This window comes from Haliotis cracherodii, unplaced genomic scaffold, assembly GCF_022045235.1.
Source record: "Haliotis cracherodii isolate W230 unplaced genomic scaffold, xgHalCrac1.p SCAF_17, whole genome shotgun sequence".
NCBI classification, from domain to species: Eukaryota; Metazoa; Mollusca; class Gastropoda; order Lepetellida; family Haliotidae; genus Haliotis; species Haliotis cracherodii.
Genome location: NW_027266272.1, coordinates 2,734,922 through 2,753,274, shown reverse-complemented (window position 1 = coordinate 2,753,274; position 18,353 = coordinate 2,734,922). Strand labels below are relative to the sequence as shown.

Below are 18,353 nucleotides of genomic sequence, written 5' to 3'. Positions count from 1 at the left end.
CCTGCATATCCTGATGCTATAATTGTCTAACATACACTCCCCCCTGTCATGGCTCATCATTCCTGCATATCCTGATGCTATAATTGTCTAACATACACTCCCCCCTGTCATGGCTCATCATTCCTGCATATCCTGATGCTATAATTGTCTAACATACACTCCCCCCTGTCATGGCTCATCATTCCTGCATATCCTGATGCTATAATTGTCTAAAATACACTCCCCCCTGTCATGGCTCATCATTCCTGCATATCCTGATGCTATAATTGTCTAAAATACACTCCCCCCTGTCATGGCTCATCATTCCTGCATATCCTGATGCTATAATTGTCTAACATACACTCCCCCCTGTCATGGCTCATCATTCCTGCATATCCTGATGCTATAATTGTCTAACATACCCTCCCCCCTGTCATGGCTCATCATTCCTGCATATCCTGATGCTATAATTGTCTAACATACACTCCCCCCTGTCATGGCTCATCATTCCTGCATATCCTGATGCTATAATTGTCTAAAATACCCTCCCCCCTGTCATGGCTCATCATTCCTGCATATCCTGATGCTATAATTGTCTAACATACACTCCCCCCTGTCATGGCTCATCATTCCTGCATATCCTGATGCTATAATTGTCTAACATACACTCCCCCCTGTCATGGCTCATCATTCCTGCATATCCTGATGCTATAATTGTCTAAAATACACTCCCCCCTGTCATGGCTCCCATTTATCAAAGATTGTGATACTCAATGTCAACATGAAAACAAGGGCAGTAAGAGACTGATTTTGTGACAAAGAAACAGTTTGGTTCAATAGTCTGGACAAGGAGAATTTGTCCTGGGGCAGGTTCAATTTCACTGTTTACTTGTCCACATGGTCCAGGCACACACAAGTTCACAATGTTGATATTTCGCACCCCTAGGTTGAATGTTTCTCAAACATTTTACCAGGGAACATTTGTGGCCCCGTGGTCTACGACAGTCTGCAGTTTGCAGGTCATTAATTCATTGGTTTTTATCCCAGATTCTCCCAGTAATGGTTCTTAGTCTGTCGGCACCATGCTAGCCTTGCTCCATGGCTGTACTGGATGATAAGTTCATAGTGTATTGTACTTCTTTCCTTAAAATAAACAAGCCAGATAAGCAGGTGCCAGTCTCTTACAGGGACGATGTTTTCTTTTTATGTATATAATCTTGAAATTATTATTTAAATTTATAATTATTGCCTTAGAGACTTGTACTAGTCTAGGACCATACCCATACTTGATGTTTCAACAGCATGGTGAGTGTTCATTATCTGTGTTTTGGAATGGGGATGTTCGCCAACAGAAAGCTGACACACTAGCATATAAGTGAAATGTCTATTCAGTAACTCAATTTTAGTTTATACAGTGCCCATTCAACAAACCTTGACTTGACGTTCATGTGAAACACAAACAAAACAGTACTGAATGCATGTATTTTTAGAGATTACATACTGTAGTGTACCCTCTGCCTCAGTCAGCCATAGAGACTAATATTTTTAGTCCACCAGACCTTTTAATGATAAAATATAGCAAAACCCTTAAACATGGCAAATATCTTTTAGTCCTTATGATACCTTTTAAACGATTGAGCTGTTTCGAAGACTTCCGCCCATATCCCCCTCCAAGGTACATCCCCTGTGCATTGCCACTCAGTCATTTTTATTATATAAATTTTAGAGGGGGATACATGCGGAGGACTCACCAGGCAGTTTGACAAGGACTATAGGACTAGTGCCAACTTCTGGCGTATAGTATGTCTATGTTGATTAGTGGTGTCCAAAATAAGTGGATCCTTGAAATTCTCTGCTGCGGTATTTCAATGTAAACTGTTAGCGTTAGGACTATAAGATCCCCTTGACTTTGATGCTTCAATTCCAACACTGGTTAGATTAATATTTCCATATAGCTTTCATGATTGTGTGGCACATACAGTGTCAACTTGTGACCTGTTCAGTTTGGATCAAGCGACAGTTGTAATGACACTGGGTTATGTGTTTGAAACTTTGAACAAGGTTGTAGGCGAGTCGCTACCGTGCACAATTAAACAAGTGAATAGACGACAGCAGCCATACAGTCTGTCCTGTAATAAAATCAGGCCATTAGATCCGGCTGTCACGTGTGATCAGTGAAGCTTGTTATAGCTGTCATAGCGGGGACACTTCAAACCACTGGTGAGCACGTCATGGCTCACGTACGTACCCAGCCTCACCAATACATGGCAGGGATGTAATGATACTGTGGGTGCATGGGTTGCACAGTCGTCTAAGGCGCTGCGATTCGCTGTGAAGAGTTGCGTCCCCTGAGCACGCCAGTAACCTGTGATTGTGGATTCAAATCTGAGTTCGCCCTGATTGTATCTCTAGGTTTGTCATCACCAAACCCATGCTCATTTGTTTTTTACCAAACTGGTAAATGTCTCAGACCTGCATCACTTCGGGCTTTCCTTCCACATCAAACTAATACGCCATGATGTAACTGGAATACCATTCCAAATGGTGTTAAACCCAAGTCACTCACTCACACACTATTGATACTGTGTTAAAGGGGAGCTAGGCTCGGGTTATTTGGCTGTCCCAGCTAAATTGATCAAAGTCCTGTAAGCAAGTTAAACACAACTTTGATTGTCTACCAGTTGTTAATGATGTAGATCAACTGAGAACTCATTTTCTACTCGACTGCTCCCTAAAGGGATTTGAGTAAGCTTTAGTGTTTACACTAACACTGTACATGCTGTATACACCATCAGGTAATTAGAATTGAACAACTGATTTAATGTTGTAACTATACTGATGTAACATGTCCAGTTGTAACCCATGAGTATATATACATCTAAGTTATGACATGTATTAGGACATATTGATCATGCGATATGATATTGGATGCTCAGTTATGACACAAAGTTACTGTACAGCGATGTGCTGATATTTTTACGTAAATTTGGTGAATTGTTCCAGCAAAAGGGTGTGAAAATGTGAAGGTCTGTTGTTTCTACAATTTAACTTGTCAGGAAGCCCAGACCATGTGTCCAAAGGTTAGTAGACACTCTGTTATTTGGTGTTTTGGTTAAATTCTTGTGTGCATTGAATCCATGAGATAAACAAGTGGCGGATGTGTCAGAAGGAAATGTATCCTCTCAAAAAGTTGAGTAGTTAATTTGATTTCAGATTCTACTCAATTATTTCCAACGCCAAATCATGTATAAATTGTCCAACAGATTAACTTGCCACCATGGTTGTGCATTGTACTCCTCATCCCAACAACAGGCACTGGATTTTGCAGTACAGGGTTGCTTACCTTAGTTGTGCCAGCATCTGCTCTTAGGTTTTTGAATCCCACATTTGTGCTGATTATGAACCGTGGTTTGTCAGATGGGTTCAGAGTTGCACTTTCCAATTGCATGGATCGATGCTCATGATCTCAATCACTGGATGGTCTGGTCCAGACTCGATTTTTCACAGACAGCCGTTATGTATATGGGAATATTGCTTAGTGCGGCGTAAAACAACAAATAAACAAACAAACAAGCAGGGTTAGAAGCTAACAGTTTTTGTCCACTAGTCCTTATAATGATAACATATAGCAAAACCCTTAAGATAGGCCAATTTCTACTAGTCCTAAGGATACCTTTACTATTGGGCAGTTTGGTAAGGACTATAGGACTAGTGCCAATTTCTAACACTGACAAGCATTCATTCATTGCCTGAAGTAAGTAAAGAGAGCTGTCCCAAGCTCCCTTGAATGAATATTTTTGTTCTTTTTGAGGAGAAAGAAGCGATTACCATAATGATTATCAATATTATATAATGACATTAGTATGTAGCATTTCTAAGTGAAAATAGGTTTTATTTTGTAGGAAAATTGGAAGTAAATGTAGAAAATGAGGTTTAACTGTTCCAAACAAATCAATGTAACGAGATCTGTCTCTCCCTGAATGGGAATTCAGTTGTGTATATACAGTGAGTTCTCATCTAACAAGGCCAGCGAGTATTGCCATAATGTGTGAGGTTCTATGAGGTTCTATTGTTAGTAACATGTACATATGATGTAAATAGACGTGCTCCAGTTCCATTCAAGCTGTATGTCGTGGGGGATTACATGTCTTTAGTGAAAAGTGTACAGGTATGCGTGGCTACAACAAGTTCTACAGCGAACAAAACTTTGGCAATGTTGACTTCATGGAACCTGTTTGATACTGTTGATGTTTGATCGTAGATCACAAGGTATGTGTACGCTACATGTGCTTTATATTTACTCAATCTCGTATGGCAACAGGTTTGAGAGCAGCTTTTTGATCATGTTGATGATATAGAGAGAGCCTCTGAGTTTTACACTTTTATTGATTCTAGTTGATATATTTCATATCAAAGGACACAAGGGTGAGATTCTATTTATCACCCCAAATTATTTCAACTTTTTCAGTTTGAAAATAGAGAATCTCACCCTTGTGTCTTCCCAGAACAAATATATCAAGACCAGTTGATAAATGTTAAAAACATCCCAGACTTGCCAACATTTTTAGTTTGCAAACAGAAATAACGAGTTTTAACATAGACTTGCAATAGTAGTAGCACTAAGATAACTTTGTGGAGTGGGGCCTCCAGGGTTTTGAAATGAAACATAAGCATTATTAACCTGTGTTTGGATGTAAATAGTATAGCTAACCAGCTTCAGGGGCAGATAGATTAGTGATGATTGTGACGTCATGGCAACCAATGATGTAACAATGGCCTTCAAAGCATTGATACAGTTTCATTGTAGTGTTTTTCCTAGGATGAAAACCATGACAATTATGCTTCTTTTTGTTGTTGTTTGTTCTTGTTCTTGTTTAACGCCGCACTCAGCAATTTTCCATCTATATGACAAGTGTCTGTAAATAATAAAGTCTGGACCAGACAATACAGTGATTGACATCATGAGCATCAATCCATGCAAATGGGATACGATGACATGCATCAACCAAGTCAGCGAGCCTGACCACCCGATCCCGTTAGTCGCCTCTTATGACAAGCATAGTCACCTTTTACGGCAAGCATGGGTTGCTGAAGACCTATTCTATCCCGGAATCTTCACGGGTCTACAGGGATAGAAATTTAGCACTAGCCCTCAAGCCTGATGCCGTTTTACCAATGGTAAAGGTATCCTAAGGGCTGGTAGAATTTCAAACATTTTGGGGGATGTTGCTATATGTTAGCACTATTTGGGCTAGTAGACTTCCTTGGTTAGACAGAAGAATAGAAGTCACAATACCAAATGTCATACACTACAGAACCCAGCTCTTCACATACTTGGTCACTGAAGTGCCCATCGCTTCTTACGGCAAGCATAGTCGTCTTTTACGGCAAGCATGGGTTGCTGAAGACCTATTCTTCATCATGCAAAAACCTGATCATTACATTTTTTTATGTAAGGCACCAGCATTTTGAGAAAACTTGTTCAATTAGAAATTCAATGATCGACCAGAATAGCATGATCATGAATAAAATAATTATGTCAATAATTCCTTGACCCTTGCCACCAATTTGCATATCTCCAGGAGATGTGATGTTAATATGAGGTAGAGTAGAAAACCATCCTGCCATGTCATTTATTTCTCTTTCAGCTAGGACATATATTAAATGTTGCTGCTTCCTGTCATCTCATTTAAGAAAACCCCAGAATTAAACATGTTAAAACCCATGCATCATAGTCATAATTGACTGAGTAATAACATGGGCGTCACAGGCTGATATTTCATCTCTCTTTATGATAACCTCTTTAATTACCGGTTATATAAGAACCAGGAAAATATTATTTAAAAAGTTGCATTTGTTGGGTTAACTTTCACTTTCACTTTTATGATTGAGTAATAATTTAATGCAAAATTAATATACATTTACTTGTCTCAGGTTAGTGGAATTCAGGAAGAACTGGTCAGGTCTTCCTGTGGACTTTTTCCATTAGAAAGATGGCAATTCTGTTGCAGATCATATTTGCTGACTAGTGCAACCTAAATTTAATTCCTAGTGAATGTACAAACATATATAACATTAAAAATATATTGCCTCCTGACTCACATTTTTAAGACACGGATGTCATAATACAGTTAACTATGTTTATAACGAACTCGCTTATAACAAACTGACGGATATAACGAACTTTTTTCATCCCATCCATTTGCTGTATCAATTTATAGATGCTTATAATGAACTGCGGTTATAACAAACTTAAAATAATGGTCACTTTGAGGTGTTATATCCGTAGTTTACTGTAATGCATTTTCCTTAGTAAAGTGCACACTTGTGTATCATAAATGCACAGCCTCCATTCTTGGGTACAAGTTTCGGGAAAACTTGCCAGTTCATGTTTAGTGCGCAGGGAAAGACTACGTCGTATCGTTTCAGGTGAACAAACAGGAGATAACAAACATGGTCAATGAAATCTGAATGTACTGTATGCTAGGCATTGTTTTGAATGCAGAGAAAACAATTACCTTACTGTACTCAAGAAAAAACAGTAATTACAGTAAACAACGTTTATAACAAACACGCTTATAACGAACTGTCGGATAAATACAAACATATTTTTCGTTATAACCGTAGTTTACTGTTACAGTGTAGTTTCTTGTGTCCCCACTATTGAGATGTATCATGAGGTATTGTATCTCCACAAAGTGGATTGTAACAACCCAAGTTATGATGATGAAATCCTGATCCCATCTCGACTTGTTTCTATGCCTGTAAGGGTTGTCCGTGTAGTAAGGGTTGTCTGTGTACATGGATGTGGCATAAATACTGTGCATGGAGGCCAGATGCTGAGTGTATTGATGAGTGGCTGGGGCAGTGGTAATGTACCTAGTCATGTTTACCCAGCTGTGCAGCTGACTTGTCAGATGCTCATCTTTCCAGTCATCAGTCTGGGTGTGATGCTCCTTGGAGGTGTGGAGTGTAGTGATGCTTCATCAGCATCCTGGGCTAGCCGTTTCTGGTGTTCTTGTCACCATGATATTGCTAAAAAAGGACATAAAACCTCACTCACTCACTCACTCACTCACTCACTCACTCACTCACTCAATCACCCACCCAACACCCACTCACCCACTCACCCACTCACTCACTCACTCATTCACTCACTCTCTCACTCACTCACCCAACACCCACTCACTCACTCACTCACTCACTCTTGGCTCATAAGTACTCTTGTACTGGTCCTGTTGAACAAGCCAGACGTTCATTGTGACTTAAGCTACTTGTCTGACTCAGGAGAATGTTCAAAATGTCTTTCCGTCTGGTAGGGTTAGCTTTCAATAGCTCATACAGTGAGCAATATGAGGAGTAAATCTGCTACAAAAGATAGAGTGAGTTCTCACAGGCAGTGTCAGATGTGACCACTAGTCACCTACCGGTAGTTCTTAGACTGCTACTATCTCTCTGAGAATCACTGCAGGTAGGCGGCCTTCAACCATGCATCGAGTTAAATCATCGAGTCTGGCATTTAGATACAAGTGATGACTTTGGTGTTGAAATTATTCTTCCCCCCAGCGAAAATATTTTGTTTACCATGTTTAAGAATTTCGAATTTCATTTCAACTTTCATGTATTATTAGTTTAGTGGGAATACAGGGGGGAGGTGGAGTGCTTTTCTGTTGGTCTGTAATCTGCCCAATCTGATGAAAAGACATAAGGAAAAATTCATCTGGGAAAGTCATCAGCCATAAAGCTTTTGCCAATTTACTAGCATGGCTTTCCTAAACATATACACAAGTGGTGTCACGAAGACCAGTGCAAATGTATGTCACTAGTCCTGGGTTAGTAGCTAGTGCTGCTGGACTGACATGTACAACAAGCACAGCCACAAATGTTAACAGGCATTGAGGACTTATAACCATCTTTGGATTTTTAGTTGTCCTAAGCTCAATTTAGTAGTCTCTAGCTAGTGAACTAGCGTGAATTTCGAAGACTCGAACAGTCTTAAACTTTTAAGACTACTTTCCCAAACACTGCTATCACTGTATCAGCATCATTTTCAGTAGAATTTTGTGTTATATGAATTATTGTTAGTTGGACTTCCTGGACCGAAAAGAATTTTACTAGACTGAGTCATGGGACTAGTGTCGCAAATCTCGGACCGCGGTGCCGCAGTGGCTTTGATCATGTTCGTTAGCAACAGGGTTACCCGTCCTAGACACTATAGACACGAAGTCTTGTTGTTTAATTCCGCATTATATGACGGCAGGCTTAATCTGTAAATAATTGAGTCTGGACCAGACAATGTAGCGATTGACATTATGAGCATTGATCTTCGCAACAGGGATACAATGACATGCATCAACCAAGTCACCCGATCCAGTTATTCACATATTACTGGTTGCAGCATAAGGTAAAATTTAATCAATGGCTCGTTAAGTTCATGTCAGTGCAGTACTAGGAAATGCTCTAATTGTTGTGACTCACTACCATGACAGCGTGTTTGTTTTGGTTGGTTCAGTATGGTAACTATGGTTACAGGGTCCATATCAGGGTATTGTGATAGTGAGTGAGATAGTATTTGACATCTGCAATATTTCAGCCACAAACAGACACAGCGACGAGAAACAGTTACACTTTCATTAAACATCTGAAGAGCATGCTGCACAATAAAACAATAAGATACTTAACAGTACAATGGAACAGTAAAGCGCATGATGCATGTTATATTAATCCATCATTTCTCAACCGGTAATTATTTATTTGAGAGAATCCAAGAAGTGATAGCCCTTCACATCATGTATGTTAAATGTAAGTTTCTCAATAGGAAGTCATCCGCCTGTGTGGATTCCGGGCTAAAATATATCCCTAGCATCCTATGTTTGCTGTAGGAGGCAACTTAAAGATCATATGATCAGGCTTGGTGACGCTATTGATTGCGTATCATCATACCCCTGACTGTGTATCGTTGCTCACAATATTGATCACTGGATTGTCTGGGCAAGACAATTGTGTACAGGCCACTGTCCCATAGCTAGAATATTGCTGAGTGAGGTGTTAAAAGACAAACAAACCATATTTTGTCGCTTGGTAATCATGTTAATTGCTTAGTGAAAGAATCAGAGAAATGATAGTTCACCTGTTCACTACATGTAATTGTAAGCTGTATGTACTGTACACCAGTGACATAGGTCGTGTTCACGAGATCGATCACTGGTTTGTCTGGCCTAGACTTGATTATGTACAGACCAGTGTCACATAGCTGGAATATTGCTGACTGCGGCATTAAACAACAAGCAAACTTCTCACTTCTTAATTATTGTCCATGGTTGAATTAGACAAATGAGAGCCAGTGCCTTTCACTACATGCATCTGATATGTTCACTACATGCATCTGATATGTGAGGACATCAATAGTAATCATCTGGCATGTTCAGAGGAGATCCATGCTCTAGATGTTGTAATTAGTGGTATGTGTTGTCCTCAGTTAGAGATTGTCTCTTGGTGACTGAGGTAATCATTAACTGATAGACTAATATACAGCATCAGTTATAGAAATTAAGGGGGATCCTGGTGGTCATTGAGATTTGATGCATGGTACTTGATTTAAGAAATAACGTCCAAAATATGACGTCATTCCGATGGAGCGTATATTTGAATCTCCACAAGAGACATCATGACAGGACAATGTTTTCTCGTGAAATAAACCACGCTTCGCTCTTTGCAATTTATTGTGTAGCTATCTTATATATTGGGATATATGGAGCCCAAAAATTATTACCTTTCCACAATGGGGTTATGACAAGGACCCCTTGACTTTCATGCATAGTTTCCACCACTGCCACATATATGGGAGCTAGCAGACAATAGGAGTTTTGTTTGAATGACTTGAATGAAATTTGCTAGGATTTTTTCCTGAACTTGGTCTCTCTTTGAGATAGAAACTAGTTCATTTAGGCTGACTGGTGTGTTTACAGTGTTGTTATCAAACACTAGAGAAGTGGGCGTAGAGGAAGGAGGCACACATACTCTCTAGGTTATTGGAGGGACAGATATGAGGTTGACCTATACCTATATGTGGTAGATTAATTATGAGGCTTTGAGGGGAACGTGTGATATCTGTGTGTATTTTGTGTGAAAATAGGTTACATATCTCCATGATGTTTGAGATATGAACCTATCGTATTTATCATGTTTATGTTTCTTTGTTCATGTTGTGAGACTAGATGTGTGTTAACAGAAACATGTGTTCATAAGCAATATTAAAGATTAAGCATGTTTGTTTTTGTTAAATTTTAAAACTTTACGGGGTTCCTAGTTATTCAAATACAGCCGCATCAATCGCCCCTGGATCCTCATATTTTCTAATCCTGCTAAATTGTGTACATTTTTGAAGGGCTGGTTTGTGGCTGTTGAAACTTGTCATGCCAACACTGACACAGGAAAATCATCCCCAAGCCCTATTTTGAACTTGTAAAGATGATATAAGGTTATCACAATTGATGAGGCAGTGTGATTGAGGCTGTGAGATAAATATTGATTCCTCCAGCTGTGACTAAGCCTGGTATGTTGTACATACCATGTGTAGAGCACTCTGATACTGGCTGACCCACCAACAGGTAGATATACTGCGTATTCCCTGGTGACAGATCAACTGTGAGATATGTAGTAGTGTGCTGGTGGTGTATTGAAGAGTTATTCTATCTACAGTGAGAAACTTCTGGAGGGTGTAGTGTACTCTAGTTCACTGTGACATTTGACTGCATGCAGTTCCTGTGAAAACAACGTCAGGTTGGTTGGGCAAATTTGCTGTTGTCGCATCACAATGGATTAGCAACAATAGTTGTGATGGATATTGATAGACGTATGTCTGGCTGTTTCATGTTGCTGGTGAATTACCAGGAGATAGTTCTACGGGCTGGTTTGTATGTGTTGAGTAACATCAATATTATTACTGGACATGGAGCAAATGTAATGCAGCTCTTTAGTTGTACAATCAGTGTTCGAAAATTAACCTGAATGTCAAGTGGTCCTTGTCATAACCTGATGTTGAATGTGTGAGATTTAGGGTTCTCTAGATTCAAATACTAAACATGCTAAAGGGACAAATCACAAGGACACCAGCGACCCCTTTAATTTTGAACACTGCAAATATGAATGCACTTGTGTTCATTTGTCATGACTTTCACTTCCATTAGTGCCTGGCCAAACACATGAAAATTGTTCCTTTGCTGATACAAACTGGAACATTTGACTGAGTCTTGCTCGCCCTTGGTGTTGTATCATCACATTGTCAAGAGATACATATTGTCAGCACTAGGACACAGTTGTTACAGAGTAAGGCTGTAGTGTACTACATATACCATGTATGCTGTGAATTCCTGTTTGTCCTGGGTTGGATACAATAAAGCAATCTTTGCACTAAGATGATCATGACTTCAATACTCTAACACAGACATTCGTCCCATTGTGTGGCCTATCTGAATGGAATCAAATGGACATTACAACACTCCCATGGTTTATTAATCCCAAAATTTGGTCAATCCAGGCGATTTCAAAGTGACTGAAACTCAGTCCATATCGACAAGGCTTTGCTGGACCACGCCGAAGACCCAGGTTCGATTCCCGACATGGGTACAATGTGTGAAGCCCATTTCTCATGTCCCCCGCCGTGATATTGCTGGAATATTGCTGAAAGCAGCTTAACAACATACTCACTCACTTGCTGGACCATGTGTACCAAGACTGGGACGATACTCCAACTGTGCGATCCGATACGTATCACGATACCTTGCTCACGATCCGATATGTATCACGATACCCCGGTACTTAAATGTGTTCTTATCTGTGGTGTGTAAGCCATCTTTTTCATCCAACCACTAATTTGTACATGCCTCCATCTCGTATTAGAATGTTGACAGGTTTAGAAACTAACAGTTTTTGTCCACTAGTCCTTATAATGATAACATACAGCAAAACCCTTAAAATAGGCCAATTTCTACCAGTCCTTAGGATACCTTTACTATTGGGCAGTTTGGTAAGGACTATAGGACTAGTGCCAATTTCTAACGCTGGTTGATATTGAATGGATGTTCCAGACATGCTAGATAGAATTAGAAATAATTCCATGATTTGTTTTTTCTATATTATTTGACCCTATTAAAGGCGTAACTAGATTGTAAAAATCCTTTGACCATGGTCCACAAACAATGCAAGTTCCCGTGTCAAGATCATTATACTGAACTATGGCAATGGTTTGTTTTAAACATATTTATTTCACAGAATGTGTACAGCTGGATTTGTAAACAAGTAAAGACTTGAGTCAATACTGCTCCAGTTGTCATACAATGTCATCAATTAGAATGTACAGTCAAGGGTAAATAACATGGCAATTATTTTGCATAAAAATACAGTTGTCGACTCTGAAAGTACTGAAGTAAAACACTGTAAGCAAATATCAGTTACATGAGAGGTTAAACAAAAGTTTGCATTTAGACAGAATTTGGAAATCTGCCAGAGGCTGATATGGGATTTGTCCACCCTGACTTGTGTTTGCTCCCAACGGCCAGTGATTGTACCATGTATACCATGCTCTCAGGCTTGAATAGGCAGAAGCTGGACTTAGCTGACTAACATTAACAACAGGATCCTACTTCTCAATAGGTTAAGTGGACTCTATATTATGTGGTATTGGTTTATCTGAAGAAGGCACTGACATGACTGAGCCTAGACTATCATACTTACTCCAGATCGATCATGAGGCAGCCCCGTGATGAAGTATCTGCCCCTCACACCAAAATCCTGTTTCGATTCCCCACAAATTAATATATATATATATATATATATATATATATATATATATATATATATATATATATATATATATATATATATATATATATATATAGCTGGTCTATATATATATATATCTGGTCCAAGACCAGTAAACTACAGGAATGATTGGTGGCATTTCGGTGTGGACTACCACTTTTACCATTAGGTAGCAGAGCTTTTATGCAGACTCATGAAAATCCAAATCAACTCTAACCATGGTAAGCTTGCTATGTGGTTCTCAGAATCTGTTGTCCCCTGAGCCTTCACCTACTCACCACTAGATCTATATCACAGGGTGCTGTTTCAGGTCTCTCTGACACTATGTGCCATGATACAAGTGTCATTACATCCTAGAGGTCATGTATGCATACAAGACAACACCTGCAATATGAGAAGCATGTATGTCATATATAAGGTTTTTCAATGGTATGTGCAAGGTTGCTCAACATGGCCTCCAAGGAGGATTTGGGGTTGGAATTGGTCCCCAGTATGCTGATCATAAGCATGATAAGAGCTGACTAAATGCATTGGGTAAAACGGGCTCGGTGATTTGGTTGAGTGCGTATAATTGTGTCTCCATTGTGTGGATTGGTGCTCTTAATATCAATCACTGGATTATCTGGTCCAGAAATTATATTTTTTATTTTTGTTGTAAGCGACTTGTTACTGACGCTCAAATGTCGAAGCAATAGTGAACAGCTTTTGAGTTTTTGATCGGGGGTGGAAAGATTGATGTGAAAAAAACTAATTTAATTAACACACAGGCCGAAAAAAGGAAAATTTATCAAAAACAGTATGACTGTAAAAAAGGAAAACGAACTGTGCAAGATGCATGGTTGAGCGAGTTTGAATAGCTGGAGATGAACGTAGATGATGAGGAATTATTTTGTACTGTCTGCCATAAATAATACCTGAGAACATAAAACTTCATGAAATTTAACAGGGCAAGTGTAAATATTGCAGGACGACTACAGTTATCTACTTGCCCTGCAGGACATGTTGGGTTCAAATGTTGATTATTTTTTTTATATATAGTGTGTATCAAGATTCATATTGTTTGCTACAAACACACTCTTATCTGTAGTGCCATATGTTGATTTGAAAAGGAAACGACCTGTTGTGGAGAAACCAGGAAGTGTTTGTTAATGAGCTATTTATAACTATTTATCAGTGCAGTGGTGTTGTCTTTTATATATCAGCTGTAATGTCGATAGTGTGCCAGAGTGTGGTATAACTGTTTATATTCCCAAGTCAGATAGTGACACAGATGTTGCATGAATCTAGCTTACAGGCAGATGGGGTAGTTGGCTTACTGATATGTGTTGTTGCAATTGAATGTTCTCAGGGATATATATAGACCTGCTCAGAGCCATAGTCGGCTTCATGTCTGCAAGAAATGTCAGTACAAATTCCCAATTTGGAATCAAACATTCCCCAATTTATCTTGTTCAGGTTAATACGGTTATAACTAATGATATGGTTTGCTCTGGGGACTTGAAATTCACTAGTTAAGAGAGAGGGGGTTAAATGTGAATTTTACATTATTGCATTAAGAGCAGTGATAGGAACAATACTTTCATCTAGGAACCTACCTGCTAAGAACTTTAGAAAAAATGCCAACTTGTGTCAAATTAATTATTGTTTTCTTATGTGCTTCCCAGCCAGGGTCACTTAGTTTAGAACCTTAGACTATGACATTATGAATTCAAATAATTTTGATATGTTGACATCTGTCCATATGTACATGCTGTAGATCAACGATCAATGTGGCAGGTATGGTTGTTAAGTTATGGACATTAATAGGCATGATGGGTGATTGTCAGGTCATGCATTGTACATGTTGTACATGTTGTAGGAACTGTGATGAGGGTCTATATGAAATGAATTATGCCATGTATGAAGATAGCTTGACTTTAATCATATTAATGAATATAAAACAGGCATGATCATGATAAGGGACAATATATGCTATGTATCATAAAAGCATAAATGCCAAAATGTTGGAATAGCATCAGAAAAGATCTTCCAGGCTCTGATCAACAAACATAATAAACATGATGAAGTTGAATAAGTCATTGTGGGACAAGGTCAGGTTACAGTATGACCTCTGTTTTGTTTTCTGATGTTTGTTCCTCTCAACCCCTGTGGGGTTTCCAGGTTAGAATCAGTTCTAAATCAAAAGTCAAAAGACATGACCTGATTGCCATACTTTAACATAGGCAGTCATAGCACTAAGTTGTTTTGTACAGCGGCACCCAGGTAGGTCTGCATGGTCATGCTTGGTGACTTTACCTATAGCATGCCATTGATGCTCTGACAGTGTGACGTTGCTCATTATTGCTCATGATATCAATCACTGATTTGTCTGGACCAGACACTATTAACTACAGGTCACTGTCATTTGACTGGAAAAGTGTTGACTGCAGCATGCGAACAACAAACAAACAAAACCTCCTCAATTCCATGTCAGACCTGGCTTCATTAAATGGTGATGCATGTAAAGATATTCACCACACGCTGGGAGGGGTAACTCGGATACTCGGGTCGGGTGGGTCCTGTGTAGGACCCGGGTACCCACTGTACTACTCGGACTCGTGATTAGATATGTGATAAACTGTTTAATGACAAAAACTCACTATAGCTCAGTGGTTACGCTACAAGTAGCTAATGTCGCATTTCTCTCTGACGATGCACACATTCCTTTTGACTGTATATGTTTCAGTAAAGATAAAGCTTCCGTTAACTTCAGTGTACCCATGATCTGATTGTTTGATACATATATGTATCGAAATAGTTTTTGCCAGGGCTGCGGTAAAACAATTCCCAGTCACAGAGTTTGTTCCCAACTCTTGAGACCTACAGGGAGGGGTCAGATACCTGGGTAGGGTTGGGTAATAGGGGGTCGGGTACCCGGTTAGTAATATTGGACTCGTCCCAGCCTTACGCTGCACCAGTATTGGCACATACCTGTTGCTGGTCATTCATTTTGAAGCAGTTGCGAGTTAAATCATATGAATCCTTTTGCACAGAGTGAAGTAAGAACATGAATTATATCAGGAGTGTTCAAACCGGTCACCATGGCCACAGGAAGAGCCAATTCCTTTATACTGACTGGTGGATGTTTGACCTGAAGCTCAGGAGAGGAAATGAGAATATAATTATAAGTAGAACCTATCAGTATAACATCCTATGTTGTAATGTATGTTGGTCTTTTGAACCTTGGTGCGGGGTGCTTGTGGTCACATCTCACTGTTGCTCTCTGTTTAGGATGTACAGCTGGAATATTGCTGAGTGCAGCATTAAACAACAAACAAACAAACAAACAAATCTGTTGAGGATGTATAGCTGCAATATTGCTGAGTGCAGCGTTAAACAACAAACAAACAAAGCTGTTCAGGATGTATAGCTTGAATATTGCTGAGTGCAGCGTTAAACATCAAACAAACAAACAAAACTGTTGAGGATATTCACATTTTACTTTGTCCGCCCACTACTTATGGAGAGAATGCGCGTGGGAGTAGAGTTTCTATTTAAAATTGTACCCAAATTACACATGTGTGTGTAACAATTTTTTTAAGTTATTGATATTGTGAAAGGAAGCTACTAGTATCCTGACAAGTATCTACACAAACAAAATATTTGTTCTTTGACTAAATTCCTCAAGTGTATTATTCTTAGTAGATTGGTTCTCATCCAAACATGATGTAATGTAGCAAGAATTCTCTGGAAATATCATGCTAACACCAGCTAAGTGGGAAAGAATGACTTTCTGTATTGCAAACAACATTAATCCCTGCTGGAAACTTCGAAGAGATGCTGGTGACCTTGAGGTTTTGAGCCATGGTATTTGCATCTAATGCACAACAAGTACGTCAAACTGTTGCACTCCAGTGTTTGAAGTTCACCTTGTCACTACATTTTTGTTTTGTTTTCCTCACAGTGATATTGCTAAAAGCAGTGTTAACCTCATTCATTCTCACTCACTCACTCACTCATGTTCTTTCACCCTGAGTAGACCATGGGGACGTGAAGAGCAGTTGTGTGGAAGGTCTGATTGTTGCTCACACACAATGGTGGGACACAATAGAGAAGTGTAGCTTCGAACCTGACTGTGCATACATAAAAGTCGGTTTTGAGTAATGTTGGCTGTTTGTTTCAGATACTTGATACTTGCTGATTGTACACGTGCGTGAGGTGTCCACGCTGTAGCCAGTGATGCCATCTACAAGCAAGGCAGACTACTACCAAGTCCTTGGGCTTCCGCGCAGTGCTACTGAAAGCGATATAAAAAAAGCGTAAGTAGAACTCTGAATCCAAGCCAGGTTTAGAACACTGGGTTAGGCCAGTGGTGTGGGTGCTGGCCTTTTCATGTTGGCCATAGACATAAAGAAAATCATGTTTTTTATAACAGAGCATGCGTCAGTGTAACTTAGAAGTGTTGTTCCATGTATGCAATTAGGAGTAGTTTAGTGTTACCATCTCCATCATCAGCTATGCTACTAGACCAAACAGCATTTTACTTGACTCAGGCTTCGGACTAGTGGATTACATCATAGACTGTAGGGCTGCAACGAATACACTATGAGGCAAAGATGATTCATATCACGAATATAGGGAAACGAATTCATACGAATATTTATTCATGAATACAATAACGAGTCAGCAGTTGATGTATGATTTATTATATTCAGTGAAAAATAACAACATAAATTATTTGACATGGTTGGATAATTAGTAATATATTATACATTTATATACTGTATTTATCCAGGTACTAGTATCTGCTCAAATACATTATAATGACCGGTGACCACAATACTGTCAAATTATATATATGAGTGTTGTCTTTAAAGAAATCTCTGCATATAATATGTTCTTATGGATATTTTTAGGTACAAGGTATGTAGATGCACATGACTGCATATTCGTAAATATTCGATTCTAATGACCACAATTAACAAATTCAATTCATGAATGGATACGGTTCGATTCTCCGAATACGCGAGTGAATCGTAACAGCCCTAATACATTGTTATCACCATATCTATAGTATATATAGTATGGGGAATATTTTCTGAAGCTGAACCCTTATGATATCCTGAGGTTGAATGCTGTCAGATTTTGTTGAATGCTGAAGCGGATATAGCAGATCTGTATTGTAATTATGCAACAGGTTGTCAGTTTTCATGGATGTATGGGATGTGTTTACACTTGTGCGAGCAGACCACGTACACCTTGTAGTCAAACAATGACGAAACGAATGGATCAGTCTGACTCGGTGACCTGGGTTAGGGAATGTCAAGGTACACTGACAGTATGGATCTTGTGGATAATGGATAATATCAATCATTGGATTGTCAGGTCAAGATATGATTATATACTGCCGCCGCTGGGAAGCTGGAATATTGCTGAGTGTGGTGTGTAACAACAACCACTCGCGCTCTTCCAAAACTGTGTCAACCCCCGCACAATAGATGCCAGAATTAATTGGTTTGTACTGAGAGGTACTGGCAACTGTATTAAGTGACTGCTTTGCTGACATTGTGGCT

General features: G+C 39.2%; 1 protein-coding gene across 7 annotated transcripts in view; it reads left to right on the top strand.

Annotated features, from left to right (window-relative positions):
- Positions 1-18,353, top strand: part of LOC139464829 (dnaJ homolog subfamily B member 6-like) — a 68,387-nt gene that overhangs the window by 28,354 nt on the left and 21,680 nt on the right. For 6 of the 7 annotated variants that reach the window (XM_071246354.1, XM_071246353.1, XM_071246357.1 and 3 more), the window contains exon 2: positions 16,964-17,099. In XM_071246354.1, coding sequence (XP_071102455.1) covers positions 17,020-17,099 — 80 coding nt within the window. In that variant the 5' untranslated portion in view covers positions 16,964-17,019. Of the gene's footprint in view, positions 1-10,631; positions 10,762-16,963; positions 17,100-18,353 lie in introns of those variants that run through there. The other variant, XM_071246356.1, reaches the window with a different exon arrangement.